The sequence below is a fragment of the Myodes glareolus genome, chromosome 17 (assembly GCF_982192425.1).
Source record: "Myodes glareolus chromosome 17, mMyoGla1.1, whole genome shotgun sequence".
In the NCBI taxonomy this organism is placed as follows: Eukaryota; Metazoa; Chordata; class Mammalia; order Rodentia; family Cricetidae; genus Myodes; species Myodes glareolus.
Window position 1 is genome coordinate 2,310,756 of NC_142042.1, and position 15,387 is coordinate 2,326,142.

General features: G+C 42.4%; 1 protein-coding gene across 1 annotated transcript in view; it reads right to left on the reverse strand.

Annotated features, from left to right (window-relative positions):
- Negr1 (neuronal growth regulator 1) overlaps positions 1-15,387 on the reverse strand; it is a 704,443-nt gene that overhangs the window by 218,277 nt on the left and 470,779 nt on the right. The window contains exon 4 of the mRNA XM_048453517.3: positions 6,194-6,325. Coding sequence (XP_048309474.2) covers positions 6,194-6,325 — 132 coding nt within the window. The remainder of the gene's footprint in view (positions 1-6,193; positions 6,326-15,387) is intronic.

The window sequence follows — 15,387 nt, forward strand, 5'->3', positions numbered from 1 at the left end:
CAATAGGGGCTATTCTAGAGGAAGAAATAAAAGTCAAAGGACTAACTAGTAATTCAGTGTCCTGATGCAGGTATCTGTAGTCTCCTCGCTCCTGTCAACCACTGAATGTTGAGCCCTCTCTGTATCAAAGTGATGGCTCTTGACAGCTCCAATTTCTTCCAGCCACAAGTTTGACATCTGCATCAATTGCCCAAGGTTGTGGGAAGAACTTTACGACTAGTCTAAGATCACTGGTTGCATTCCTCAGAGCTTCTTCTACTGTCTGTTCCCTGTGGCCCCTCACTTCCAGCTTTGGAGCAACTGTACTAAGTCAACCTAATTGGAACATTCTAGTCCACATGTTTGGAGTTAGTTATATTGGAAGATAAAGTGCACATTTGCATAAATGAATATGCAGAAGATGCAAAATTATGCACAAATATGCACCTTTGAAATGTTGGATAAAAGCTTGGTTCCCAGCGTACCCAAAAATGTCTTTACTATTTATTTTGCCATAGGAAGGACCACTCGATTCTAATTACTGCAAATTGTGAGATAAACCATTCTAATACTGAGTGAAACGGTCAATGCATGAATCCATCTTTGCCAAAACTGAAGTCATAGACAGATATCTTTGCACTTTGATTTGGCTGACTTTTGTATGTTTATAGTTAATTATTGTATTTCTTTACACATTATATATTTTGTCCTTGGAGATCAGGAAAGGCATTAGATATTTAAATTCTCTATACTTCAACTGTCTTATCTTTATAAAATGGAATTAGTGTCCCTTCCCTCTGAACAAAAGCATTGTGTGAATATCAGGGTATCTTTATTGACCCCACTTGAAAATACTGATATAAAAATGGTGTTAGAAATCCTTGGTATTCTTATGTGAAGCCTAATCCTTCAAGTGGGATTGCCTCTGACTCTTTCACCTGCTCTGGGGGCCCTTTTTCTTTCACTGAGACTTGAGATGGGGGTTTGTACCTAGACTTGGTATAACTTGTTATGCTGTGTTGGGCTGATCTCCCTGGAAGGCTGCTCCTTTCTGAAGGGAAACAGAGGAGTGGATCTGGGGTGGGGCAGGTACAGGAAGGAGCAGAGGGAGTGGTCAAGATGTAATGTAGGAGAGAGGAATGAAAAATAAACAAAATAAAGAAATACTTGGTCCCTATACTATCTATGTAAAAGGTTCTAGGAAAGTCTGATAATTCTCTTTTGTTGGTAGAATGATTGGACTGGGAGAATCTAGACTAATGATGCAGTCACTCAGCAGCTTTGTGCAGGGTCTTTTGTTGGTTCTGTGCTGCGCTAAGTGAGGGAAGCACTTGCTTTCATAGAACAAGAGACTCTTGTCCACATAGACCTCACTTTAACAATCAAACAGTCATTCTTTCTTTTTTCTTTTTTTCTATTTTTCTTCCTTCCTTTCTTCCTTCCTTCCTTCTTTCAGTCCTTTCTTTCTTTCTTTGTTCCTTCCTTCTTTTTTTAGACAAGTTTCCTCTGTGTAGGCCTAACTGTCCTAGATCTCAATCTGTAGACCAGGATAGCCTTGAACTCACAGATAACCACCTGCTTCTACCTCCCCCACGCTGGGATCATGGACCACCATGCCTGGCTCTACAATCAAACTCACACTTTTCTTTTTTTAAAATTAAGTTTTAATTTATTTTACATACCAACCACAGTTTCCCCTCCCTCCTCTTCTCCTTCTCACTCCTCCCACCTCCTTCCTACCCCCACATCCATTCCTTCTCTGTCATTCAGAAAGGGTAGGCACTCCCATGGGAGTCAACAAAGCATGGCATATCAAGCTGAGGCAGGACCAAGCTCCTCCCACTGCATCAAGGTTGAGCAAGGCATCCCACCCATAGGGATAGATGCGCCAGGGATAGATCCTGGTCCCACTGCTAGGAGTTTCATGAACAGAACAAGCTTCACAACTGTCACCCACCCACAGAAAAGCAAACTCTTATTTACAAAATATGCACGTAATTTTATAGTACATATTTGTTCTTATAAGTTTTGTGTGTATAAAACATGAACTACTTATTACAACACATATAAAATACGTGCCCTTGATTTTCTAGCAATGGAATTTGAAGCTCAGGTCAAATAAAGCTTTCCTATGGGGTCAGAGGTCAGCTGGTCATGGGAAGGCAATTGATCTGATAATGTTCAATCGTAATGAAATTCCATAAACTCTACTGGACTGTGAGGACCTCATTTCCAAGACCCTCTCCACTAGAAGTTCCCCTTCAGAAGGACAGAGATTTGGCCGTCCCTGCCCTTGCCACTCAGTACCAGCATGGCCAGTGAATAGCGGGTCTTGGCCTTTTGCACCCTGAGATCTGAGACCCAGCTTTTTTTCCACCAACTTCCATTGCATTATCAGCCTCAACTCCTCTCTATTTAGGAGATCCATTCTACTGTTTTCCACATTCTGTTCTCTCTTTTCCTGGTCAAAGCTTCCTGCTTTCCTCCTTGAGGTCAACCCATGGGCTTTCTGAAATTCAGTCTGCTACTACGTAATAATTAGTAAACATGGGCCTTGAACTTGTTAAGCTGTCAGTGAGAATGGAATGCAAATGCCAATAAGAAAACAAATCTGTCCACATAGAAACTCACTAGCTACACCTAGGTTAACAGTGTCTCCACTCTTCCTGCCTCCCCAGTGGTGTTCAGTGTACACGTGCAGTATGTGTGTGTCCAGGGTGTCACCGCATGTGCATGTGCTTTAATGTGTGTATACAGAACTCCTCCCGCATGGCCAATGTGTGTGAACAATCATGCATGAGAGGGCGCCTGTTGCCCATGCTTCTAGGGGCATCTGCCTCTTATCAGGAGTGTGTGTTTCTATGTCTGCCTGCCATACAGCCCTGCTGGGTCTGCGATTTTGTGAAATGGGCGGCTTTGGCTGCTTTCCTGTGTGAAGTCAGCTCAGTAAAATCCACAGGCAGCTTTCCGGCCTTGGCATTGGAAGGGACAATTTCACGAGATTACTACTTTGAAATTTTATCACAACCAAGAGACACAGTGCACATATGATACTGCACACACCTGCACCTCAGACGGTACACAGATCTGTGCAATGCTGGCTCGGAAAATAGTGAAATTCAACCAAACTGAGGTGAAGCATCTTGTTTATGGGACGTCTGCAAACGTTTGAGCGACTGAAACTATGATTTAGAGAGAGCTAAAAGATCAAACTTCACAAAGACAGCAAGGATACAGGAAAGAGGATCCCTATCCACACTCCCATGCATGCAAACCGTTTCCTGTCTCTGCTGTGGAATTTGGTGCAGAAGCCCCTCAAAAGCTGAAAACAGGTTGACCTGTGACGCAGCCACCCCACACATTGGCCCAGGCCCAAGTATTCTTTGTCTAATGTGAGAGCCACTTACTAATCCATGTTCACTGCTGCTCCGTTCACAACAGCAAGGGCATGGAATCAGACTTGAGATCCATGAGTGGATTATGAAAATGTAGCTCAGATACACAATGGGATTTTATTTATAAGTGATAAGGAAAAAAATGCTTTTTTAGGTAAACGCTGAAAGCAGAAAATAAATGTCCCATATTCTCTCATATCCGTGGATCTTACCTTCAGTTCTTTATATTTGTGTGTTTTACTGGATTGTCAGAAGATGGTAAAAAGCGTTAGGGGAAAATGATGCCTTAAGCAATGGGAGATGGAATGATGCTGAGGGGCCTAAGCAGAGTTAACCAAAACTAAGGATGCATGAACAAGTCACATGGAAATTTAGTTTACTTTATATTTAATTGCTTTGTAAATCAATAAAAAATATATGTTAAAAGGAATCCTGTCAGTTGTGCTCCAAGGTGAAAGGAAAAAAGTATTTTCTTAGTAAAAAGTCGACTTATAAATCAGTGTGAAATTAGCTATTTTAAAAGGAATTTTTGTTACTAATTAAAAAAAAAGTTCCCCATCTTTCTTCCCGGTTCTGTTTTTCCATCCTGATGGGATTTTTTTATGGGATCAAAGGTTTTTAATTTTTCCTAGCTGTCCCGAGATCCTTCACACACTGCTCAGCTTCCTTGAACCCATGGATTTTTGCACAAATTCTCCCACTTCCACCTTGTGCACAGGAAGACGGCTTTTCATGGCCTTGTCACTTCTTAATGCATTAGAACAGAATGCTGGTTTACAGTATACTTCCTGTAGCCATATAATCTGGAGACAGTGCTGCTGTCTCTGTCTCGTGAAGGGCAGACCTGCTTGCACTCTGGTGTAATAAGGACATGACTCCTGGCGCATGGGAGGGTTTTTTTCGGTGACCTGTGATCAATCCTGTGTCCCAAATCCATTGCCATGAAGTGCAGTGTGCTTAGTAATAACCCAGTCTTCAAATTAGTGGTGGTTACCAGAACCAGGGCAAATGTCACGCACTGTCAATACTCCTGCTATCATAGTGTGGTGGGGAAGAAAGTGGCTTTGGTTTCTGCTTCCTCCAGCACCCTTGAAGCTGTCAAACAGCCTCAGTCTGGGTTGTGACTCCTGAGTACTCGTATCTGCTCTTTTGCATGGACTGGATCCTTGTCCCCACACAGACTTTTAGAGGGTAACATAGTTTAGTTTCTCTCTAGGCCTAAAGTTTCTATTCGTCTAGGAAAATACAGAGAAGAATAGAAGAGTTGAGTCACAATGAACTGGAGTTAGAGTGGGACAGACAGGACCGTGTGAGGAGAAAGGAGGAGATTATCCCGGGGGATGGGATCACCCTACTCCACATAGTCACGGGCCTTCCACATCCTCATCAGAGACCCAGTGGACCAGAGGATGCATCGAGGGCTCAGCGTTTATTTGCTGACAGGTTTGACTGTATTTTCATTTCTTAGTGTTCACTCCTTGCTTGCTTCTTTCATCCCAACCCTGTAAAAATCAAATCAGCAAATACAGCTGATGACTTAATCACCAGGATCTCTTGTCTGGTTTGTTGTCCTCTACTCCTGGATTTCAGAGGGATTAAACAGCAACTCTCTGCAATAAAAGTACTGAAAATCAGTGGGAATCTTCTGTAATAAGAGTCTCAAGAATCTGGGAACTTGTCAAACAGCTGACCTCCATGCAACAGCCATGGGATGCTGATTCAGCTGGGGTGAGGTGCTGCTGGGAGCTGGGAGCTTCTCAAGGCCTGCTCGAGTGGCTCTGCTTTTTCTCCTCACAGAATTCTGAACATTTCCTCCAGAAACTGCCTCCTGGTCAAGCATGGTGCTCACTTGCTCTGTCTCAGTGAGGTATTTCACCCAAAGCGTGCAGATTAGCGGCTGACAAATGCTGGCTAATGACAGCGGTCTGTTCTGGCAGGCAGCTCGATGCCAGGAGTGCTTGAGAGTTACTGTTGGCTTCACGAGACTGAAAGAGTCTTGTTCATATAAAGTAACTGCTGGTTGGCATTAGTGTTTATTGATACATTTAGAACACTTCCATGTGATCTGATTGGCAATGCTACACAGACATTACCAATGGTCATATATAGAAAAGTACATAAATGGAGGAAAAACAGATAGAAGATAAACCTTGTGTGTATTTTGGTTAAGAAACTCTTATCCTCAAAGTACTTTCTTTGAAAAATTAAATAGAAACAAACCTGAAAGAAAGACTTAGGGTTTATTGTGGAGAAGAAAAGACAGCTTTACACACAGGTCAAGAGTACTGACAGCTGTTGGTTTTATTTTTTCATTTTGAAAAAGCATGTGGTGTCACAGTGTTGGTGACTGTGTACATCCTGTTCATGCTTACCTTCACAATGATAGCATTTGTGGGAGAATGATTTGTCAATTTTCCCAGTATTTCCAAGCAAAATAGAATTCCATCTCCACCTGACCCAGCCTTACCACCCTACTCTTGTCTTTGTGTGAAAGGCTTCCTCCCTGTGCCTACCAGGTCAGCTCAAGAACTGGACCCTGGAGCTCAGGACTGGTGTCCAGCAAGTGAGAGCCAGGAGGAGGGCACAGCATGTGTGTACAGTGCTTTAGAGACAAGAGTGAGGCCACTTAGAGGGAAGACAACTTTGGACGACTGCAGTCTGCACAGCCTCCAAAATATGGCTGGGATCTGCTGAGGCTATTTCTGCGCGGATGTCTGGCCTAGGTAAGGACAGTCACCAGGAGGACACTGTGAAGTAAAGCAGTCCCAGCAGTCCCAGACATTCCCCAATAGCTGTGGCGATAAGCGGGAGAGACTTACAGTTCACGACCACTCTGACTTTCTTCACGTCGGGGAACGAGACGTCGTTCTGGGCGCTGCACTCGTACTCCCCAGCCTGGTCCCTGGTGATGCCATAAATGTCCAAATACTGTCCGTTCTCAAATGGTTTTGCTACAACAACAATAACAGAAAAGAGACGGCACATTTAATTGTTGCTGCCACAGGCTTAATCAAAGGAAGCAACAACCTTAGCCTACTAGACATTGCTAATCCGACAATTCCGAAGGGGATGGTGGGGGAAGCAACAGCAGATCAAGGGGCCCTAGAATAGGGTGACCACGAGTTCTCCTGAATCAGTGGTAGCCTCCAAGCTCCTCACACGGCATGGTCCTGAACCATGTTCTTGCAGTGTGGACGGAATTCACCAATGGGGCTCGGTGTATGCCGACTCACATTCGTACAGTGTAAAATCGCAGCAGGACACTTCACCTAACTTCACATTACTTTTCTCTGGGGGAGCCTTCTCTCCACTCGTGGTTTCCTGCCAGATGGTTCGATGAAAATACGCAGGCCTATAATGCCAGTGCCAAGCTCCCCCATCCAAAATTGCCAACGCTCCCGAGCAAGTCACCCTGTAAATGCTATATGCAAATCATTCAATGAATCCCAGGAAAAAAATCTTAATGACTTTCAGCTAAGAGTTAAGTGGTTACACAAACAAACCAAATTATCTTTATTTTTTATTATTCTGGGGGAAAACATTCTGTGTGGCTAAAAATAACAGTCGATTAACAATATAAAGTCATAATCACAGATGGAGGAATATTCCCAAGTTAGTGAGATTAGAAATCAAGACTCCTTTCTTCAGTAAAAGGATCTGTACTCAAACAAAAGCAGAGTCATTGGGCAGCCAGGGTCCTGACAGTTAAGAGTCTCACCAGAGAAGCTGTGCTGCTTAAAGTGGGAGTCCTCCCTCCCTGTTCTTGAGCTGGTTGTGAAATACATTCACGTTTCAGTGCCCACAGACGAGGTTGGCAATCAAGGATCTCTCCCACTAAACAGCGTTTCCCAAAGTCAAGGCTGCCTTTGTTGTCATTTTGCCATCCTTTCAGAAACACAATGATCCAGAAGTAAGAAAGTTAATGGGATTCACTTTCCATAAATCTAAGGAAATTCAGTTACAGCCTTTCAAATCTGGAATGCATGTCAATTAACGTATCCCCCTGTGGGTTTTGCCCAGGGCAGTATTTGCCATCAGTGTGCCCTCCGAATGATCACGACCGCCTAGAAGAGAAAGGAGTATTTTGAATAAACACAACTCTTCCTCTGTTTATCAGGTTGCTCTCAATTGGCAGAAGGTGAGGCTTAAACCGCTGAGATGGTTGGTTGGCTGACAAACTATTTGAGGAGGTAAGATTAAAAAGCAGTAGTTAACTTCACAACCCAAACTGCTGAAATCCAGGCATGGTGAGCGTTTGTCATGAAGGCTGTAGCCTTGTCACTCACTCTGTGCAAGGACACAGTGCCCTTTCCCATGGCTCCTTTTCTGTCCTAATCTCCCAACTCCACTCTGTCAAAACAACTGAAACTTGGAAGATGAATCCTCATCCACACCAGGCACACATCACCACCTACACGAATGGCCAAGGTTCATGCACTCATTAACCAAGCAATTAAACATGGAGTCTATACACACATGCTCTTTGGTTTTTGCTGCTTAACCATAGCAGAAATAAGAACACTAGCCTTTAAAGTGTTGAAGGTTAGGAATAAACGCAACAGACCTTTGATTTTCATTTTAATGGTTTTATTAGCATATATCAATTATACATGATAATGAGATTCCTCCACATGCTTTTTTACATGTATTTGATATATTTTGATCACATTCATCCTGTTATCCTTACTTGCCCCTCTGCCATCCCTATATGTCTCCTTCCTCTTTTCCAGATAGCCTCTCCTCTGCTTTCATGCTCTGTGTGACCTAGTGCCCTTCAGTGGGGTTGTTTATAGGAGTGCAAGCGGCGGTTTGCTTACAGCAGCATGTGCACGTATCAGGGGCTGTGCCACTGAAGAGAACGTCCCTCGCTTCGTCATTAACTACTATCACTGTGTAAATTCTCATGGAACGGTATATCTTTTGAGCTCATCTCCGTCCCAGGAGAAGATAGCATTATAGTTTTTTTTTTAAAAAAACAAAACATACCAAGATCAATAAATATAATGAAATGTGAGAAGCAGCAGGTTCATAATACGTATTACAAGCTGTGAGAAGAAATATAGGATGCTGTGTGTGGAAATGCCACCATTTCATGAGCTGGCTCTAGAGATGCCACTCAAACCTACTGTGTGTATGTCCCTGGCACGGGCATGGATGACACAGTCTACAGAATCACCTTGGAGTTGGAGATCTTTCTCCAACCTGCCACAGAGTGAGATCTGAGCTGACAGCAGCCAGTGAGTGGATGCTACAGTTAGCCCCCAGTCAAGGGACCCCAACATATTGGTGGCTTCCAGGAGGAAAACATACCACTGGGGCATCGTGAGATTCCCACCTGACTACTGGAACTTTATTATTTTTTTTATTGGTTTTATTGAGCTCTACATTTTTCTCTGCTCCCCTCCCTGCCACTCCCCTCCCTTTCAGCCCTCTCCCAAGGTCCCCATGCTCCCAATTTACTCAGGAGATCTTGTCCTTTTTCTACTTCCCATGTAGATTAGATCTATGTATGTCTCTCTTAAGGTCTTTATTGTTGTCTAGGTTCTCTGGGATTGTGACTTGTAGGTTGGTTTTCTTTGCTTTATGTTTAAAAACCACTTATGTGTGAGTACATGTGGTAATTGTCTTTCTGGGTCTGGGTTACCTCACTCAATATGATGTTTTGTAGCTCCCTCCATCCAATTGCCTGCAAATTGCAAGATGTCATTATTTTTTTTCTGCTGTGTACCACTCTTTAAATCTGATGTTGCTCCTAATCTTCATGCCATGAAAGATAGGTACAGGGCATCTGCCTTACATGGGTAAGATGGCCTTTCTGAACTCACCTTAGCTCAGTTCTAGGGCTGATCTTTCCAGAACTGAATTCCAGATTGGAAAATTAAGAGCTATGTTTTTCAAGATATAAGCATTGTAGAGGACATTTCAGTTCATCAATATAATTCAGCTCAACCTACTGGCCGGGTGCAATACTAGTCCCCTGGTCCTGGTGCCTCCCGTCCCACCAGTGAAGCTCCTATTCTGCTCATTCTGTGTGCTGTCATGTCATTCCATGTGGCACGTACTTGACAAACATCTATTCAACCAGTCCTTATAACAGCAACTGAGAATTAAGTCCTGTGCACTAAAAATCCACATTTGAAGAACTCCCCACTTCACTTTCACCGTCAAGCAGAAGGTTAAGAATCTTCAAAAGAGCTGTCATGTTGATTGACATCCTGACATGACAGAAAGTGACCAGTTCAGAGCGAATCCTGTAGAGTTATTGTCGGTCCTTTGTAAGATCACAAAGACAAGCAAGACATTAAACCCCTCACTGTGGGATGAAGATAAGAACTGACTGTAGGGGAGAAGGTTTACTTAACATATAATCTCTTCCAAATAGGGACATACTTGTCTAAATAATAGATAAATTAAATAATGAATGAATAAATAAACAGATAGAGGACTGGAGAGATGACTAAGTGTTAAGAACACTGGCTGCTCTGCACAGGAGCCAGATTTATTTCCCAACATCCATATAGTGACTCATGACTTTCTTATTCCGCCAGCTTTACCCCTAAGAAATTCTCAAGTCTCTTCTAATAGCCCCTGACTCATAGCTCTCTAAATACACTTAATATCGTAATGTAACAGTAGTTAGCAAACAATCTCCAGAACAACTTCAAACAGTTTCCAAAATCTTTTCTCAGAAAGACTTATCACACTTGTTCAGGGTTTCTTGAGGAGAGATATATCTATCATTAGAGTCTCACAGTCACCAGAATTCAATGGCACTCCCCCATGAATTTGTAAAATATCTTTAGAATAGTTCATTTGCCCATAAAGAATTAGTTATTTCTCAACTGCCTGTTATCCAACCTCATATTTGAGGTCATGAAGTGTCTCTTACAGACAACATCTCACGCTGTATAGTCAGGGATGTGGGTTAATATCCCAGTTCCATCGTTCCTGAGCTTTGTAACTCCTCTCTGGATTCTTCACTATTGGTTAACCCATGAACAGTGTGTGAGGACAGCGATGAAGCTTGCCTTGTCAGGTCATTCTGTGGAGTGACTAAGACAAATAAATCACTTCCATCACTGCATGACACTCACTGAGTGTAAAATACACATTATCTCTTATGATAACACACAGCATTGGGTATGCAAGAGAGTTTAGTATGGAGATTGTTTCCTCACTGACGGGTTATTGTATTTAAGGATTGACTTCTGCCTTATCATGGTCTTTAATAGATGTGAGAATTAGGAGGCTGAGCAGGAGACACTACAACAAAGACCAGCAATGAGCAGCCCTGCTCTGCTCGCCTGTCATCTCAGCAGTTAAATCAACACACACATCTTGTGAACCATCTGTTAATAGGACTGTAGGCTTACCCGTCATTGGAGTTACTTCTCAGGGACAAGGTAGTCTTCCCCATCCTTTTGTATGTGTGTTTGTGAGTTTGCATATGTATACACACATATATGATGGCCTGAAAGTTTCTAATACAAAAACAGAACCTTGAAACAAAACAAGTCTGGAAGCATTGCTTTTCTGATAAGACTAATAGAATGATTTATCAGTCAATAGGGTCCCCACTGGAAACCTCTGCCTAACAAATAGCAATCCCAGTGCCAGAAATTGACTATGTCATTTGCTGTTATTGGCCAGTGAGATCCCGTTGACCATCAAATACTATAGGCTCTTGCCATCCTCTTAGCTTCCCCCCAGATCTGAATGGTAGCTGAAGTTGTTATGTCTTTAAGTCATAGGACACGGAAAAGAATCAAGTTGGAGCTCTCCTGAAAACACCATCCCATAGTGCTGCGAGGTGCTTTGCTATTTGTGCTCTTGGAAAAGAGATCACCAGTCTTACATAGCTGTGGGCCCTGTGAGCCACAGTAGGGTTTAGATTGGCAGGTTAGGCAACAGTTGCATTATGGAGTAACCAACCACTTCTGATTGGAACAAAGTCCGGTTTCACAAGATGGAACCCATACCATGCACCAAGAACTTATGGCTACACAGGTCATAGGCCCTAAGGGAGAAGCTAATTATATTATTCAGCCGAATGGACATGGTTTTAAACCAATTCCTAAGGATTTATCAGATTATACTCATAGATAAATGCATCTCTCAACCTTCATTGGAGAAGCTTCTTTTTACAGTTGATGGTGACTGACATGGATCTATAACTGGTCAAGGTGATGAAAACATCAGACCATGGAATGCTGAGCCCTCATTCATGAAACATCTATATCACACAACTACTCAACAAGGCTCAGAGACCATTGCATAGAGGGGCATGAAAGACATTAAGAGCTAGAGGCAGTGGATGACTTGAGAGAAATAGTCTTAGAGAATGCACAAGTCCTACACAAGCTCAAGCCAGAGAAAATGCCAGCGTGGAAAGGAGCGGCAGACACAAAGTCTCATCTCTAACTCAGGAGATATTGGCAGCTGGTAGCTGCTGGGAGAGGAAGAGTTGGGTTTCATTGATGATTGTGACCCCTGGTGAGCGAATCTCCATTGGATGGCCCTACATCCAAGAGTATATGGGCAGCACAAATTGGTATTGATAGTTTAAAAACAAAAGAACAAATATATGCAGGGGACACAAGTTGGGTGATTAGGGAAAGGAGAGATGGATCTGGGAGGAATTAAGAAGATAAATATGATCAAAATACATTGCATTAAATTATCAAAGAATGAGTGAAAATGAAGAACAGAAGACTAAGATGGATGCTCATGGCCAACCTCCACGCAGCCTGCCTTTCTTTGTTAGCACCCTGACTTTTCTTGTTCTATTCAACCATCTGCCTTTCCCAACCTCAGTTCTCCAAAGAGACTAGCAAGGTACTCAGAGGAGCCTTTTCTGATTTATTGTCTAGTTTCACAACCCACATTGCATCCTTAAAAAGCAAAAGTAGCATAGAGAAACACAACTCAACAAAGGTCACTTGGAGCCTGTGTGCCAAAGAAACATTCACCGCCGCTTAATTAACTCTCAGAAACTTCATGTGTATTTTTCATGGTATTATACTGTTTATCCATAAATTAAAAGGCTGTCTCTGTTTTATTTTTTTAAAATTAGTTTATTTTTAAAAATGATCTTTTCTCTTACATACCTATTCCAGTTCTACTTCCTTCCCTCCTCCTGTTCTCCACACCCTCCCACCACCATTACTGCCACTCTCCAGAGACTGTAAGGCTTCCCATGGGGAGTCAACAAAGTCTGACACATCACTATGAAGTAGAACCAAAGCCCTCCCCTGTTGTTGGAGGCTGCTTGTTTGTTTTCTGGATGACTGACAGCTCAGACCTAAAATAATCACACAGAAAACTATGTTATTTAAATCACTGTTTGGCCCATTAGCTCTAGCTTTTTATTGGCTAACTTTTACATCTCAATTTAAACCATCTCCATTAATCTGTGTATCACCACGAGGTCATGGCCTACCAGCAAAGTTTCAGCACGTCTGTCTCAAGTGGCTCCATGGCTTCTCACTAACTCTTCCTTCTTTCTTCCAGCATTTTGTTTAGTTTTCCACATCTAACTCTGTTCTACCCTATCACAGGCTCAAAACAGTTTCCTTATTAACCTATGGTATTCACAGCATACCGAGGGGAATTCCACATTACTCCCCTATATATTTAATCTGAGCAAGGTATCCCTCACACACCCCCAAAAAATGAGCTTCAAAAAGCCAGTTCAAGCACCGGGGATACATTCTGGTTCTACCACAGTGGCTGCTAAGACTGTGCCAACCACACTTCTGCCACCCACATTCAGAGGGTCTAGTTTGGTCCTATACAGGCTCCCTTACTGTCAGTCCAGAGTCAGGGAGCTCCCACTAGCTCAGGTCAGCTGTTTCTACAGGTATCCCCACCATGGTCTTGACCCCTTTGCTCATATTATTACTCGTCCCTTTTTTGGACTGGTCTCTGGAAGCTCAGCTCAGCGCTTAGCTGTGGATCTCTGCATCTGCTTCCATCAGTTGCTGGATGAATGTTCTATACTAACAATTAAGGTAGTCATCAATCTGATTACAGGGGAAGGTCAGTTTAGTCAGCTTCTCCACTATTGCTTTTGTCTTAACTGGAGTTATCCTTATGGATTCCTGGGAATTTCCCTGGTTCCAGGTTTCACACAAAGCCCCATAATGGTTCCCTCAATCAAGATATCTCTTTCCTTGCTCTCCCTTTCTGTCCTTCCCCCATCTCGACCATCCTGTTCTTTCATGTTCTCTTTCTTCCCCGTCTCCCCTACCCTTCTGCCCCCTCCACGCTCCCAATTTTCTCAGGAGACCTTGCCTATTTCACCTTCCCCGGGGATACTTGTATGTCTCTCTTCCATTTCTCAAATTAGGGCTATAGTTATTGACTATGTTTTCATGGGAAAACAAGAAAATGGAAAGTCCTGAGCAGTTATCATTTCATTTTAAAAGATGTTAACATCGTTATTAAAAATATTGTGAAAATCAACCAGGGCATTCTGGATTAAAGCACTGGCATGCTTGGTGGCCAATGTTCTGGCAGAGTTTTCATGACACCTTGGGAACCCGCTTCCACATCCACACTGTACTTTCTCTATAATTCTCAAAGACAGTAGGAGATAGAAAAGTTCTCATGGTGTAATTTATGAAGTTGCTGAGGTCATTAATCCTTCCGAATAATACAAGTGGGTTTCGGGGGAAAAAATGAATTCAAAGAGAACATTCTTTTTGAAGCAAAAACCTTTATGAGAATGTACTAAAAATATATCAGTTAATACAATTTCTGGGAAGTGTTGTTTGAGCAAAGAAATAATGGAATTTGAAGGTGCAATAAGAGAAGGGTTATTAGGAAAGATGAAATTATGGAAGTTACCCCCCGAGATGATTCTAACATGGTTCAGAAGCAAATAAAACAACCAGTAAATAAAAAGCTCAACTTTTCCAGGTTTTTTTTTTTTTTTGACATTTTCATAGTCTACCAGACAGTGGTGAGGGAAATCTCAGGGCACAGTCACTACTTTGACATAAATGCAGGGTGCTATTTGTCATCATCATGAGAAGAAATTGTCCTGAGCAAGGCACTGGAAACTGGATTAAGCCTGAATATCAGCTTCATGAGAGTGGGCAGGGGTGAATCTCAAGCAGAAATCATAGGCCAGAGGGACTTAAACTCTGCAAAAATAATTCGCATTCTAACTGGGAGAAGTATTAGATCTGTAAGAAAAGGAGTGCTTAATATATTTAAATATTCTGATTTTAAAATTCTACTTCTGGATTTCCATTCCTTACTGTGTTTAGGATCAATAATCAAGTGTACCAGCTTACTATTTACCCCTCCATGAATGATCAAAACCTGAAAACCAAGTCTTTCATACTTTAGACAACAGAAAGCATCAGGTTAGGATTCTTTGGCATACAGAGTTGTCTTTCTGGAGGCGAACTCTTCTCTATGGAAGCCTCATTGCCTTATTGAGGAGAGGAATGAGAGGAGAAATCAAGCAGCAGGAGTAACATGAAGGTTATTCTGTCCATCAAATCAGCAATGTCTGTTTGTAAAAGCTCATCATGAGGCCTGATGACCGCTGACGCCCACTTACGGAAGTGAAGACTATGACCCTTTGTCCATCCCAGTCATTCATAAGTTCATCCCCTCCTGCTTTTACTTGGCCTTTGGGACTTGGGAAGTGCTATGCTAAAAAGCTGAGGATGTTAAACAAGAGGGGGCTCCATCTGTGCAGCTATCTGGAGGCCATAATCCACATTGATGGAATCTTACTTTGGGTTATTTTTGAGACCTTTAGGAAGAAGTAGGTATTGTTTGTATCTCCCTAGGGAAGGGATTCTCATAAGTTCTAAGGGAATGAACCTACACAGTCAAAAAGTTTGAGAAATCAACAGATCCTATATATTTTTAATGAAGTGCTGTGTAATATAGTCACTGGGACGAAATCTTCAAAGCTGAGAAAAGAGAAGATTGTGTCTTTTTGTAGGAACACAAAAATAGGAAAATCTCCCAATTGTTTGTCTGAAACTGTGCA